The sequence below is a fragment of the Hyposmocoma kahamanoa genome, unplaced genomic scaffold (assembly GCF_003589595.1).
Source record: "Hyposmocoma kahamanoa isolate Upper Pololo Valley unplaced genomic scaffold, ASM358959v1 86, whole genome shotgun sequence".
NCBI lineage: Eukaryota > Metazoa > Arthropoda > Insecta > Lepidoptera > Cosmopterigidae > Hyposmocoma > Hyposmocoma kahamanoa.
Window position 1 is genome coordinate 17,674,671 of NW_020654289.1, and position 15,988 is coordinate 17,690,658.

Here is a 15,988-nt window from a genome sequence, read left to right on the forward strand (position 1 = left end):
ACACTGTCAGACTACAACATACAGAAAGAATCTACCCTACATCTTGTACTTCGTCTGCGAGGTGGTATGCAGATCTTTGTTAAAACCTTAACGGGTAAAACTATCACCCTAGAGGTTGAACCCTCTGACACAATTGAAAATGTGAAGGCAAAGATCCAAGATAAGGAAGGCATTCCCCCAGACCAACAGCGATTAATCTTTGCTGGTAAGCAGCTTGAAGATGGACGTACACTCTCTGATTACAACATCCAGAAGGAATCCACACTGCATCTCGTCCTCCGTCTTCGTGGTGGTATGCAGATCTTTGTCAAAACCCTTACAGGCAAGACTATTACACTAGAGGTTGAACCCTCTGACACAATCGAAAATGTGAAGGCAAAGATCCAAGATAAGGAGGGAATTCCCCCAGACCAGCAGCGATTGATCTTTGCTGGCAAACAACTGGAGGATGGCCGTACACTCTCTGATTACAATATCCAGAAGGAATCTACGCTGCATCTCGTCCTCCGTCTTCGTGGTGGCATGCAGATCTTTGTGAAAACTCTCACTGGCAAGACCATTACACTGGAAGTTGAACCTTCTGACACTATTGAAAATGTGAAAGCAAAAATACAGGACAAAGAGGGTATTCCCCCAGATCAACAGCGATTGATCTTTGCTGGCAAGCAGCTAGAAGATGGGCGCACATTGTCAGACTACAACATCCAGAAAGAATCGACCCTACATCTTGTACTCCGCCTGCGAGGTGGTATGCAGATCTTCGTGAAAACCCTTACAGGTAAAACTATTACCCTAGAGGTTGAACCCTCTGATACAATCGAAAATGTGAAGGCAAAGATCCAAGATAAGGAGGGCATTCCCCCAGACCAGCAGCGATTGATCTTTGCTGGCAAACAACTGGAGGATGGCCGTACACTCTCTGATTACAACATCCAGAAGGAATCCACACTCCATCTTGTTCTTCGCCTTCGTGGTGGTATGCAGATCTTTGTGAAAACCCTCACAGGGAAAACAATCACCCTTGAGGTTGAACCCTCTGATACAATCGAAAATGTGAAGGCTAAAATCCAAGATAAGGAAGGCATTCCCCCAGATCAGCAGCGACTTATTTTCGCCGGAAAGCAACTTGAAGACGGACGTACGCTTTCCGACTATAACATTCAAAAGGAATCTACTCTGCACTTGGTGCTTCGTCTCCGTGGTGGCTAAACTGCTTTTTCAATACTCTTAATAATCAGTATTCAATGTGTAGTTGAGGATTATAATTTCAGTTGAAAATGTAACCATTCCATTTATATCCTTCATATTGATTAAACTTTGCTTTACAATTTATTTGTTTACTTACTTTTTACTTACCCTTAATATTTTAATTATGAATCGAATTTCTTTTTTTTTCCAATTATTTAGGGCCTCGAGATGGTAACGTCATCAACCAGTTGATGTTAATGTGCAAACCACCCTATTTTGTACACTAGTGACACTGGAAAAACGTCACGCTGCGAAGGACTAAATCTTTCTATATAATATTTTGAGAAATAAGATTGACTCTAGCTTTTTATTACGTAATATTAATACGTAATAAAAAGCTACGTAAGATATCCTAGTTCTAATTCTCGTTTGAAAAGTATCTTTTGTGTGCCTGCTTGTAAACTAAATATTTAAGTAACTCTTGTTTAGAGCTTGTAATGCGTGTACAGTAAGAATTATTTAGGTGTCGATATATTTTATTCGCCCTTTTCAAAATTTGTGAAGTCCATTTATGAGCAATAATTTGTTTTTTAGTTTATTTATTTTTAGGTTTCATTTTCTTTGTGTTTAAAAAAAGTACTTTTTCGTTCTTTTTTTAAGCTTAGAGCATTGACCTATTAGGTCAATGGCTTAGAGTATGATTACGGTCACACGCCAGCACATCAAGCTACACATTGACGTATCTTGTTCCGTTGCACTGGAGGCGATTGTGTTGTCCGTACAACACTTAATTTGTGGTGGACATTTTTGGTTTAGGTAGGGACGTTTATTCCGTAGACAGGGCAGCTTCTTTCCTTTATTTTTTTCCATCCTCTAAGTTTTTACGTTATGCTTTACAGTGGAAACTTTGCTGGTTTAAGTAATAACTTTTTTGTATTAAAATCTTGTAAACAAAGTAGAAACTGTTTGTTTCCCAAATAATAAAAAGTAACTAGATGACTACCATTAATTCAGTCCATGTGACCTGTAAAAAGTCCGAAACTAGGTTTGATAAAACAAATCTACGCAATCTAGATAAGAGAAAAATAGTTTCATTTCCTATATTTATTGATTGATGATATCACACCCTCGTTTATAGTGATTGAACAATATCCTATGCGTACTATTATAGATGTTCTTAGGCTCAATTTACATTGCAGCGGAATGAAATGGAAGCGTCAATTGCTGTAGTAGATTCGTCAGAATGCTGTAGCTGTAGTAGAGAAGACGCGTGCCGTGATTTTTGGCTCTTATCTAATTTGTACGTTACACAATTACTGACTATAAAGTTTATTGCGTTGCTATGTATGTACGATATCGTTACAAAAATTCGCTTCCATTCCATTCAATTTAATTCATTTATTATGAAAAACATTTTATGAAATTTTACCAACTTCTGCTGTCCCGATTTTTTCGTGCCACACAATGAAATGATCCTTACATAAAACTGAGTCGATCGATACAAAAAAAAGTTTTGATCAATTTTATTCGTTTTTATGGACTACGCTTGACCTAAAAATTGACCATACCAAAATAGTTTTCACAAAATAAGACTTTGGTTTCTATGACAGTTTCATTGTATCTTGTATGGTTTCGGATTTCCCCATACTGTCCCATTTAAAAAAACACTCTGTATATAGTACATCGTAGGTATTTAATTGGATTCTGGAAAAGGTAGGCAAGTAACCATAATTTTGTTTTCTGAACCTTTAAAACTAAATCAAAAAATTTATATCTTACATTTATTTTAATAGTAAATGTTCAATAGTAAAATATCTGCACATCTGACAATAATGAACCTTATGGCAATGTTTGAAGGTACATTTGAGCTATTACAACTGAAATAATAGAACGCACCCTTGATATAAAAAGGCCACATATGCAAAATGACATTTTTTCGGGAGAGAAGATTCCACGAACGAAATTATTATACAACATTTGTATGCATAAATAGGAGAATTACACATTTGATTTTGAATTATGATCACATTTTGAGTAGGTACCTAATTTGTGGCAGAGACACCACTGAAAGTGTACAGATATTTTTGGTTCGTATGAACGTTTAGATGTTTTTCATGCTGAAAACTGAAAACAATTATTTATTTCTATTACATTTTGCTCACGGTCAACGTTCGTTGTTCACGCTTCAATGATTGTATGCACGTGCACTTGCTAAGTTGTAATTTACTGGCATATATTTAGTATGGATATAAATAACTATTTACTTAATCGCTTAAATGCTTAATCATGTCATGATTAGTACGTGTTACATAATGAAGAAGTTCATATGTGTTAAGTAAATAGACTATTGCATACCTACCTGCGTAGGTATTAAAATTTGTTTTATTTATAGTAACATAATACAATGTAGATAAGATTCAATTTACATTATCGGGGAACGGAAGCATGCGTCATTTTCATTTCGTTGCGCAAGTCGCGCGAATTCGCAAGAATGCTCGAGAATTTTCGTGGTTGAGGTTTTAATAGGTATTCAGTTAAGTCATTTACATGACAATAATGGACTTGGATATTTCGCTTATTTGTTGATAATGCGAGTAAGAAGAAAAGGGGGGAGAATAAAGAAAGGGATATTTGGATTCATGATTAAGAAAGAAATCATAATTTGGGGGAAAAATTTTGTTTCCGCTGTTTTTCGATATAGCCGTAATTTATTTATGTAACTTGCTTTGCTCGGACTGAAAATTAGCACGAAAAGATTTCTAAGATTGTTTGATAATAATTAGTGGTCATAATATATTTTTGCAATTTTTAAATATGGCCACCATTAAAGGGCTATTTAATTTTTTTTAAAACAAAGTCCTAAGTGCCGAGGCCGCAGGCCTAGGTCCGCGGAGGGCGAAGCCCGAAGCGTCCACACGCCTTCGTATGGAGGTTATTATATACGGAGGCGTAATAGATTACGAGTACAAGATCTCACAATTGTAAAAATGTAAGGCATACTTCCTGATGTAGTGTAAATGAGCCCGACCCCACCGTAGGTGGGGTACAGGGCTCGTTTTTTTTCTATATACTTATAAAGCTACAAGTTTAGACTCACTGATAGAAATAGAACACATACTTCCCGATATGGCGGAAAAAAGATGTTTATACCGTTGTACGCGGATAGGTTCCAAAGTAAACAATCAAATATGAGGTGACCTGAATGTGGAAAATATGAAATTGTGATCAACGGTCTGCAAAAACTATAATATATGGAGGAGATATTTGTACACTTTTATGAGGGTCACACTGGGCAATATCCGCCGAATGTACAAAATGTTCGAAATTCAAATAAACAAGATAGCCGCCATACAAATTTCAAGGTGTTCTATAACGGAAACTATTAGAGATAGGTACGAGATGCTCGAAGGAATGTCATAGAGGGTAACAGAGGTCAACTGCCTGTGTCACAAAAATTCGAGATGGCGAATTCAAAATAGCTGCCGAATAAAAACTTGCTTCGATCCGGCTGAAAATTGGAATGTGGGGGTCTTTAGGAGTTCTTAATCATAGTTGGGGTCGAAAGTTTTTTTTTTTCACCATTTTTTAATATGGTTTATTTTCGTTTAAAATAGCTGCCGAAAGAGACTTGCTTTGTTTCGGCTGAAAATTGGCAGGTGGGGCCTCCACCTGACATTCTAGAAGTGCCGGATAATAATTTGTACTCGAAATTGGTTTTTCGCCATTTTCAAATATGGCCGCCATACAAACGTTCGTTAATGGTAGAAAAAAAATTGCTCTGATCCCTTTGAAAATTGGCATGTGGGGGTCTCTAGAAGTGCTTGATAATAATTTATGATCAACATTAGTTTTTCACTATTTTTCAATATGGCCTTACAAACTTCTTTTTGCCATATTTAAATATGGCCGCCATTAAAGAGTTATGTTAATTTTTTAAAACAAAATCATTAGCGTCGAGACCACAGGCCGAGGTCCAGCTGAGGGCGAAGCCCGAAGCGCCCGCACGCCACATATGTATATAAAAAAAAGGTTGTTTACGGAGGCTGTTGTGAGTAGGTACAAGATTTCACAATTGTTCAAATGTAAGGCGTACTTCCCAACGTAGAGGAAATGAGGTACTTATAGCTATATTGTATCTCAACCGTCTCTCTGTTAGATTATTTTTTCGTGGAAGCTACGCCAAAGAGAAGTATTTAGGGAAAAAATGTCAGACAATCGTACCAAATTTCTGGTGTCAAATTAGGAAATTTCCTATTCTATGAATACCAGAATAGCTCTGAGGGCAATATCCAGAATACCCAGACCAGAACTAACTTAGAAATGTTCGTTTCCTAAATTGACTCAAATCGAGAATAGGACCCGGAACTTCCTTATCAAGTGCCCATAGTACTAACCGCTGTGCCACCGAAGAGCATGAGCACACCCCGTAATCTGAAACTGACCACGCGCCACAGGCCGAGCCCGACCCCACTGTCGGTGGGGTATAGGGTATCGTTTTCTTCTAATGCTACTGCAATTAAGGAAATTGAAGTAGAAATTACACTATGTCGGAACATCCGAAATGAAACAAGTATGTTTAATTGTTAACATTTTATTAGGAGGCGAAAACGAGCAATAAGTTTCGGGATAAATTTTTAATACAAATCAATAATATTTGTATTACATCTCGTAAATCTCGCAAGTTAATCTATCAAATTACAGTATTAAGATTACAGTAACATGAACAAGAATATTACACGATAATAAGTAATAACAGACATTCGCGCCGATAGCAAAATATTTTGATACATTTCATAAAGGAGTGAGGCAGAGTGAGATGCGCTAGAAAAATGTTGTTGATATTTTGTGCCCAGTACCTACTACGCACATTATTGACGCAGTTTCTTTACCGCAAAATGTTCCGTTTTGGAACGATGTCGTTGTACGCAGAACTCGCGTTCACGAGTGCAACGACACGTTCCATTCAACTCTCTTTGTTTTGACGTCGGAGATTTAATTTTAGATTATAACGACCTTGTTTATCAACAACAGTATGTCTAGCAAAGTATCTACGTCACTCCGAGCGTGTGTTAAGCGACATCGAACCAACGCGGTAAAGGGCTACTATAAAATAGGTCCATTCTTAGAACCATAACATTTCTTCGGATCTGAAATCTTATATTACAACAGTCTGAATCCTTTCCATGGACTTTGGAGAGTTGGTAAACATAGTATTTTGAAGAGTTGTATTGATAAATTGATACTCAGGCAACGGATGTAATTTTCTCATGCTATCCGTTCGTGAGCGTCGATTAAACATTGGAACATCGTCTTAACACTGATGAATGCATTATTTATTCAAAATACTTACATTAAAGAGACACTTGAAGATAGAACAATTATTTATGAACTTACATACATCTAACTTTAGATCTAGGTATTGTCTTTTGTATGCCAGAAAAGTGATTCAATGGGGTCCGTTTAACATTACGACAATAAATTAATTTTATAAACTATTTAATTTAAAAACATGTGTTCCATATTACTGCAACGTCAATATTGGACAAAGTGAAATTTAAGATCTTAAGTTGAATTATGTGCATTAAAGTACATTGACAATACTATTGAGAGGTCATGTAATAAATTACAATAGCAACACATTTTTGGTATAAATTATGCATTAGTTTAAAATAATATAAATTAAATAGGTAGCTGTTTATAATGACTAAAGAAATTATTATGCATTGCATGATAATGAGAAGAAATATTATATGAAATAAAAAATAATCATGATAAGTAATTAATTAAGAAACCTAATTTCAATATGGTAGGACATTGCACCAACAGCATGATATCTAACGTTATCACAATGACATTATAATATTATTTTATTATTATATTATTCCAATAATAACACATCGAACATCGAAACGCCACATATTCCTGGCAAGATATCAACAAACTCATCACTTTCTTGTGTATAATATACGTTACATTGTATACATTTTTCCATTTAGATAAATAATTACCCGCAAAGATATAACTATAAAATCTAATCTCATATTTATGTTAACTAGTTTTATATTAATAAATCTAAAGGTATCCATTCACTATCAAACATGCTGGCTAACAAAAAAATTATACAATTATGCATGTGCTCGCATTTCCTCACTTAATTTGACATATCCGAACGCAAATATGTATTATAATTTGTTAACTGTTTTCAAATTAATAGAACAATAAAAATATACTTTTTAAACTTTATTTAATATGCGGATTCCAGCTGAATAATTTCCATAGTTTGAGAATTAGGATTTCATTGATTGTTACATAGTATTTTTGTGCACAAATAAATTATTATTTAAATATTTGATAGTCGGTGAACATGATAGATTTTTTTTAAATATGCACAACTAAACGAGCAGTGCCTCGTGTGTACTAAGCAATCTAAATAAGTATGTTTTGCCGCTTTTCTTTCACTATTTAGCAAACACTTTTAACGGTTTGTCGGAAAAATTTTACATTGTTTAAGAAAATTAAAAATATCAATGTCTATAATGGCAAAAACAGGCAAGATAGTCGAACAAAGCAGTCGAGATAATATGCGAGTGTAGGTGAATCTGATATTTTTTGCATTTTTCAAGAAAATTGTAAGCCTATTGAGAACCGTAAAAGCAACTATAGTCTGATATGAACAAATGAACCGAAACAAAAACGAAAAAGATAAAAATAACAGTAAAAAGAATTCCCGTCTGGCTTTTTTCAACAAATTTGTGTCTTTGTCGGATATTAAGCTTGTCAAGAAATGTACCCCTTAAATAGATTAAATGTTATGTTCTGCGTAATTACCAAGTATATACAATAACGACAAGTAAAAAATAAAACTAACTATAAGTCAAAGGGATTATCCATACAAGAATTTAGCGCGAATAGAATAGAATTTACAAAAAATTAAACGTAATAATATTCACTAAAATTAATAGGTTGTTATAAAATGACGCAGTAAAAATAAACGTGCAGTACATTGTTATGTTTATTTTTCATAATAGTATTTATGATTCGCTCATTGTGAATGTTTTATCTACTGAGATTTTAATGAAAATCTTTTGTCTAGGTTTCCACAAATAGACGGCGGTGACGCGATGACTCTTGTTTGCTTGAATCCCATACATTGACCGACGTAGTCGGAACGCCTTCTGTTCGCGTCACGCTTTCAGCAGCAGTACATCACAAAGAACGCAAAACGTGAACGCGTGACCGCCTTCTGTTTGCTGAAATCTCTATATTTACATTTTTCAGGCGCCTTTTGAAATATTACTAAATCATTCTACAACAGTCAAATAACATTACTTCAAAATATCACGTCTCTGAATTGATGCTGACCAGACCGAAGGTCTCCAGCGATTTAACCACTCAACTGCCTTAACTGGCTCATTTATTGTCGGCCCGTAACTAGATGTTCACACATCGCCAGACTTGTTTCCGTGTAACCGAAAAGTGGGTGTTAGTCGTTATAAACAATATACTGACACACACTTATCTCTACACGCCACTTTAACTCGAGTAACTAGTCACACGCGTACATTAAAGTAAATAGGACTGGGTACAACCCATAAGGACACAGGGTACCATCTCGATAAGTTGTATATCCGCCTCTGCAGAGTGACGCGCAGGACAACGACACTCTGAAATACACCCCGACGTTCAGTATGCAAGAGCAAAGCTTATAAATTATTAACAAAATATTAATGAACTTTAGGAAATTGAATTATAGCGAATGGCTTCTGAAATGTCTAGGATTTAACTTTGCATTCTGAACGTCAGACGGATAGGCGTGAACACAAATAATCTATCAAAAATAAATAGGGTTACGTAGCAGCTAATTATACCAATATTTTGAACTGCCGGCTAATCCCGTAAGGCAGAAGACAATTTCGGATTCAAGGCTTGGATTAGTAGTTTCAAACTTTTGATAGAAACTTGAAAAATAATTTGTAAAAACCATTGAATCGGCACCAATGATTTGAATAACGGAAAATTAATATCACCTGGGTCCTTAACGCCTTAGGAAGTCGTCATACTTATCGACACCAATTTGGCTTGAGCTACTCAGAAAAAATTATGTCCATACAATAAGAGCGAAAAAGATATTATACATACATTCTTAGTTTTAGTCCGATAGAAACTCACTCAATATTGTGGGAAAACGGCCATAACTACGGATTTCGTGCGTAGGGCCCAAACCGATTCCGCATCGATAAGTGTGGTGATGCCTTTACGCGGTTAGCCTGCTGATATTCCCAACAAACGCTATCATCACTAGCCTCAGAAATTCGGTGGGAATCTAACATACTTATTTAGCTCCAGTTAAGTGTCAGCATTTATTAACTGCTTGTCTAAGTATTGTGCATTATTATTGACGCAAGTTTCTATTAGCACCATTCCAAATGGTATGCTTTGTCTTTTTTACTTACGCATAAATTCTAGACAACGCATATCTATAGGGAGTTAAATTGTGCCGTCAAGTATAGATTACTTTAATGATGTATAACGTTGATCCTTTTTCAATACTGTCAAATTAGATAATTTTAAATGCGTAAATGAGTAACATTTTTGTCAAAGTTATTTAGAGTCAAATTTTCACAGAATCCCTGAGTATAGTTACAAGTCCATTATTTCGAGATTTGCATTTCAAAAAGACTTGACATGTATAACATGATTCTTCTTACAAAACTTAACAAACCTAAAAGGGTCCATCGCACCTACTAAATTATTAAAATTAAGGCATCAATTGAAATGGCAACATTCGCGTGACAATATTACGTGTTAGGACTACACTTCCGTACCCGATGTAACTCTTCGAGTATTTACCTGTACACACTATCACGCACTTTGGTTATACATTTGTTTTACACAAGGTTACTGTCGCCACATAGTTTAAAATCCACCAAATGAATACCAGCTTGTTTTACAACGCCTGCAACCTACGTTACCAGCATTTAGTAAGTATATATGTTATACTTTTTTCTTTTTTTGCGCAACACACTCATAGCCCCGCACTAGGGAGACCCTGTGTCGCTGGTGGCATGGAAACACACATAGACAACCACAAATTACGCCCAAAGTCACGAGAGAAATAAATGTGGCCATACAAAATATTTCTCCCAGCTCGGGAATCGAACCCGGGACCTCTGCGTGGCAGCCCAGCATTTATACTGTGTCAATCCATACAATTACCATTGACGGGTCTTATAGTCAGTAGGCACACTTTAGGTTGTAGTCACACGAGCTGCATAACGACTGCAGTAAAAGTTTGGGTGCTGACTGCACGTTGATTTCTGTAGTCGCGGTGCAGTTGTTGCCGTCAACTGCATCCAAATTGCTTATCAACAGCAGTGTAACTGCAGTTTGCAGTCACGAATTATGTTCAAACACACTAACAGCCAAGTTTCCATGTAGAATATAGTTACGTTACTTGGTGGCTTATTTCATAAGGCGACAATGGCAACATCGTGTAAATTTAGTAATACGACTTTTCCAACTGTCTTCCTCAATTTGAGTTTAAATGCAAACTTAATAAAAAATAATTAGACATAATCTTGAAAACAATTGGACATAATCTTGAAAACAATCGGAAGACGTTAAGACGATATTCGATCAATAAAATGAATAAAATATATCAGTTCACAATTAATTAGTAAATACGAGGGAATAAAACTTGATAACATTGAGCTTTTGACACAGTTACAGATTCAAAATTATATAAACCATCTACATAATACTGCGTAACGAGACAAATAACAATGGTTTTGTAATACAACTCTAATTAAGGGTGGTGATGTCACGGTTTCACGTAATTTTGTGAGTATATTTGACCTAGTTCTTGTCTTAGGGTGGGCGCGGTAAGGGGCGTGAGCAATATTTTAGCTTTACTCCGAAAATCTATTGCTCGTAGGGACGGGATAGGAAAGGACGTCCGTCCATGAGAGTGGCCATACTACCTTACTTGTCATAAATCACGCACTTGCATTTTGGTACCTACACTACATACTAAAGTTTTTTTTTTCTTTGAAAAATGTCATTTACACTGATTTTGCTTAACAATAAAACTGAAACTAAATAAGATATATATTAAAAAAACGTTTATAGGGATTGTAGATCTCGAATCCCTGATGTCAGAATGTAAATAACATAATTTCGCTAAAAATATCCATTACGTTGTTTATGATAAGGACAGCAAAGCGACCACGATTTTTTATGAAAATTCTCCGAGATGCGTGCGTCAAGACATGTAAATGAGAAAAGTTTACAGCCAACACAGGAGTATAGGTATAAAACTGAGCAGAGACATGAGTCCATATCCCTCCCCTTGCCACGCTACCTAAGGCGATGGCTAGCCAAGAAATCAGACAAGAGACCACAAAACAAAATAGTTGCCGTTAGCAAATAATGTATAATCTTATAAATATAATGCGTAAAAACGTCATCCACAATCATTCAAATAATAAAAAATAGACTAGTAATTGATTATGACTAGCCTCGTCTTAGCTGGGATATTCTAAATTGATTAGTAAACAGTAAATATATCTATCATAACATTTCACAATGTTTTAACACACAGTGAGTCACAAAACGTGGATAAAGCGTTAGGCAGTCATCACACTTGTCGACGCGGAATCGGCCTGAGCTTGTTAGAAAAGCTTATCGTCGCCTTACTTTCTCGAACTCGTATCTTAGCACAAAATTACTCAAATGCAAAAAACGGATTGTATATACAAATTTTGCATGCTCATTTAAAATCACGTCTCCTTCATATTCACACACTGGCTTTTACGTATTATTGAAGTAATCCAAATTAACACCCTTGATCAGAAATTTAAAACAAATAGAAAATTTGCCATGACCTCAATAATCACTCTTTATAAGATAAGAGTTTGAGAGTCGTATTCTAGAACTCTGCTCAATGCTCAAGTCAGGACTTGAGTATGATTCAAAGCACTAGAAATCATACTCAAGTCCTTGCCATTAGGGTCGTATTTCCAGTGCTTGAAATCATACTCAAGTCTGCTCAAATCCTGACTTGAGCATTGAGTAGAGTTCTGGAATACGACCCTAAGACAGTAAAGCACCGTTACGTCAGTGTAATAAGGGCGAAAAATGCGTTTCGCGTCGGTGGTTCTAAAAAGCCGTTTTTGAAAACTGGTACTTACCAGAGCAACAGAATTCAGCCTGGGGCCCTAACCTGAACACCCAGATCAGAACCAATTTAGAAAAGTTCACTTGCCAAATTGGTCCTACCGAGAATCGACCCCGGGCCTCTACACTCACTGTGTGTTTACTTTAATGTTTAGTTTGCTTTAATGTTAGTTTTTACTTTGTCATTTGCAATTCCCAACTCTAAAAAATCGTTATAGATAAATTCCCGTCGTCTAGAAGTGTGTTAACCTCGCCGTGGTATCCAAACATAATGCTTTAGTAAAGTCGTGAGCAGCCTTAAGAAAAGTTGTATTACAATTTATCATAGTGAAGTTTACATGTTGGGTAGGGGTACAGTGACCTGAACGTAGCTGATGGGGAAGTAGCCCGTCTTGCCGTTGACCGAGCCTTCAAACCAGTTGTCATCGACTTTGCTGATCAGCGTGATAACGTCATTCTCCTGTGGGAAAATACACACTATGTCATTACACATAAGAAAAATTTACTTTTACCTCTGACTTTGTAATATTTCAATATAAATTTATGTTACTTAATCTTTTTCGTGTGTTAGCGTTTAACCATAGTATAAGTAGTGCAACTCCAGCCTATTCGGCGCGACGTCTGTAACAACAGTCCGCTCGGAGCGTAGGGTTGTCACATTATTATTTTAGTTGTACCTGGAGATTGCAGAACTTAATAAAAAAAAATTAAGATAATCACAGTATTGTCGTGCTCCATTGACTTACAAATAAATGGACGACGGGTCTAATACAAAAACCACGAAAAAAATGTCCCAAGTCAACCTATTTAAACGTAGTGACATGTAAAGGAATATGAAAAAGCTAAAACGTTGAATTTAAATTGTAATGTCATCGCAGGACTGTCTAATTTTGCATGCTTCGCTGTCAGTCGAACAAACGAAGACTAAAGCGTGAATGACGCTCTGTATACGATTTTAACGCCCTATAAGTTCGGACACTTTTTAGCGCGGACCCGACGTCCATATAATTGTAAGTCTATGTCGTGCTCTATTGAAATAACCTATGTTATACTCCGTCCAACCATTTATTTAACTTTTGACAGCTCGAACTCTAATCAATTAGTGATGTCTAAAATGCGTTTCCGTTACGATTTTTTAATAACTGTCGATTTTATTTATGAAAAAGTTTAAATCGTGAGTGTGAGCGGGTTCAAAAAAGAAGATATTTTCGGATTGGGATCGTAATGTTGCGTTTGACAATTTGTGTACTCAAGAATTAATAATCAATGTTAATAAGGATTCAAGCGATGATTTCCGTTCATAAGGAGAATAAATCGATGTTTCATTATAATAAACATTAAGAATTTATTATAATTATTTAAAATTTATTTTATTTCATTATAATTTATTAGACAGATATCAACATTTATCAATTTGAATATCTTCGTTACATAATCTGTTGGCTCGATAAATATCGAAGCTAAAGAGCACGTCGCTTCACTAAAAGTAAAAAATAAAAGAGTCTAGGAAGTTTTTAATTTTTTTAACTATGGTTGTATATCAATAATTACGAAACTTCGGAGGCATGCATATGTCAAATGTAAAATAAATGGTTGGACGGAGTACAAATGCAGTACTTGCGCAATGATATTTTTATACCAGCACTGTGGGTTGGTAACTACGTGTATGGTTATGAAATAAAAATTAAATCTGACCAATTTTGAATTTAAAGCACTCTTGTTAAAACAACCATAAATACAACAAAAACACACGTCTACTATTGATGTCATTTCTTAAAAACTTAGTGAACGCTTCAATTCTATAATCAATGGCGCGTGAGACGACTCGCGATATTCAATGCGAGTGCACCGCGAGATTATGCGAACATGTGCTTCCGTACACGGCGCTCGCTCGGTGGGCGTGCACACATACAAGCTGCGCTGCTACTTTTGTATGGAGTTTTTTTTTAAATATGCAGTTACAGAGTCACTCAATACTTCAAATCGGAAAGTTCTGAGGGGTACTGTCCTGCCACTGCGCCTATCACCCTGAGATATAAATTGACAGGTCCCATGGGCTAACACTTGTGTTATTTACTATGGTTTAACGGCTCATATACAGTCCTTTAACAAAATTTATTTATAAACATCACAACGTAAGACGTAGAACTATGTAAATGTCTTTACTGCGTTAAAATTATTAATTACGTCCATTCGTGACGTTAAAAGTCGAGCAGGCAGATATCTCAAAATATTTAATTCTATCTTGCGTGTGTGAGATAGGTTTACCTCAATCGTGTGGTTGAACTGGGTTGCAGCCGGTAGATTGTTAACGTTTATGAATAAAATTACAGTACCTTGAATCCCAGTTCGCCCTGATTCTCGGCCTCGAAGTCATAAAGCGCAGTGCAGCACGGGGCCTTGTTGGGCGTCATCATCGGTGTCCGCGCTGGCGACTTAACAGGCGATGGCAGCGGCGATGCTATACACAAATACGTGTTACTTCGTTTCGTAAATTTATATTGTAACGTGTCTATATAGAGGCAAATACACATTGGCTAATTTATTGATTTTTAGAGCAATAAATACGTAAGTAACAAAACTGATTTCAGATTCGCACGGTTGGTGACAGTTATTCGAAAATCAATAATAAGTATATACAATTCGTAGTACAAGTCATAAGTACCACTATATTAGATATCTACGGTGTAATTATTCCTACGCTTACCTTTATTAAATCACTATTGTGAAAGTCTCTCTGAAATCAGCTTAAGTAAAACTATATAAAGCATCTAATGTATCAAAATTTGGCCAATTTATATGAGCCTACCACATGCATTAAACAATGTAGTTAAACATGGATGTAAATGGTATTATATATAACAAAATGTGTGATATAATATTGCTCATCATAATCATGCGAACTATAGTCTGTTATCTATACAAACAAATAAAAAAATTATCTATCCACACTTTGTTAAATACAGCCATTATACGCAATATATATGTATGTCTTCCACATTCCAATTAGCTTGATAATAAAATCATTCAGCCAATAAAATAATGTAGATAGATAATACAGTAAACAAGGCCGAACGAGCTAAAATGGAACGAGGAATTTCCGCGTAATTCGCGCCAGATTTTAGGGCACGACGCAAAAGCAAAATGGTATTTTCATAAAGATAACTTTTAGATGACCGAAAACATTCCTACGGCGCATGTCTATTACGTTTCAATATAAATAACCGTATGCGTTATGTTATATTTCATATCTAGTTGACATATTATGTACCTATACTTGGTTCATGTACGGGACGATTTTCAGACAACGTGAGTCATTTTGTATGTCATTCCATACAAGAGTCATACATGAGGTTAAGTGACGAATACGGTAATTAAACAGACTGACAAAATACGTAATACTTAATAAGATCAAACTAGTAGGCAATCTTTATAAAAATATTTATTAACTATGGTATGAACATATTATTATAGCTAATGAAAATGGGGACAGTACAGTCATCCACATCACTGTTATGTTCAAGAAAATACAAAAGTGAATATATGTATTAAACATTAACAAACAAATGACGAACACTTCTAGTGTGTTGTTGTTCGTAAAGCGTCATGACGTCACATGCTTCGG

At 35.7% G+C, this 15,988-nt stretch overlaps 2 protein-coding genes across 7 annotated transcripts in view; one reads left to right on the forward strand and one right to left on the reverse strand.

The window, feature by feature from the left end:
- Positions 1 to 1,756, forward strand: part of LOC113234638 (polyubiquitin-C) — a 3,363-nt gene extending 1,607 nt beyond the window's left edge. Inside the window, exon 2 of one of the 2 annotated variants that reach the window (XM_026470030.1) lies at positions 1 to 1,756. This exon is cut by the window's left edge and continues 1,253 nt beyond it. In XM_026470030.1, the coding sequence (XP_026325815.1) occupies positions 1 to 1,209 (1,209 nt within the window). In that variant the 3' untranslated portion in view covers positions 1,210 to 1,756. The other variant, XM_026470031.1, reaches the window with a different exon arrangement.
- A 10,421-nt stretch (positions 1,757 to 12,177) lies between these two features.
- The window catches only part of LOC113234639 (endophilin-A), a 52,220-nt gene continuing 48,409 nt past the window's right edge, over positions 12,178 to 15,988 (reverse strand). For 4 of the 5 annotated variants that reach the window (XM_026470034.1, XM_026470037.1, XM_026470036.1 and 1 more), the window contains 2 exons: positions 14,700 to 14,824; positions 12,686 to 12,823 (listed from right to left, as the gene is read on the reverse strand). In XM_026470034.1, coding sequence (XP_026325819.1) covers positions 12,698 to 12,823; positions 14,700 to 14,824 — 251 coding nt within the window. In that variant the 3' untranslated portion in view covers positions 12,686 to 12,697. Of the gene's footprint in view, positions 12,824 to 14,699; positions 14,825 to 15,988 lie in introns of all 5 variants that reach the window. The other variant, XM_026470033.1, reaches the window with a different exon arrangement.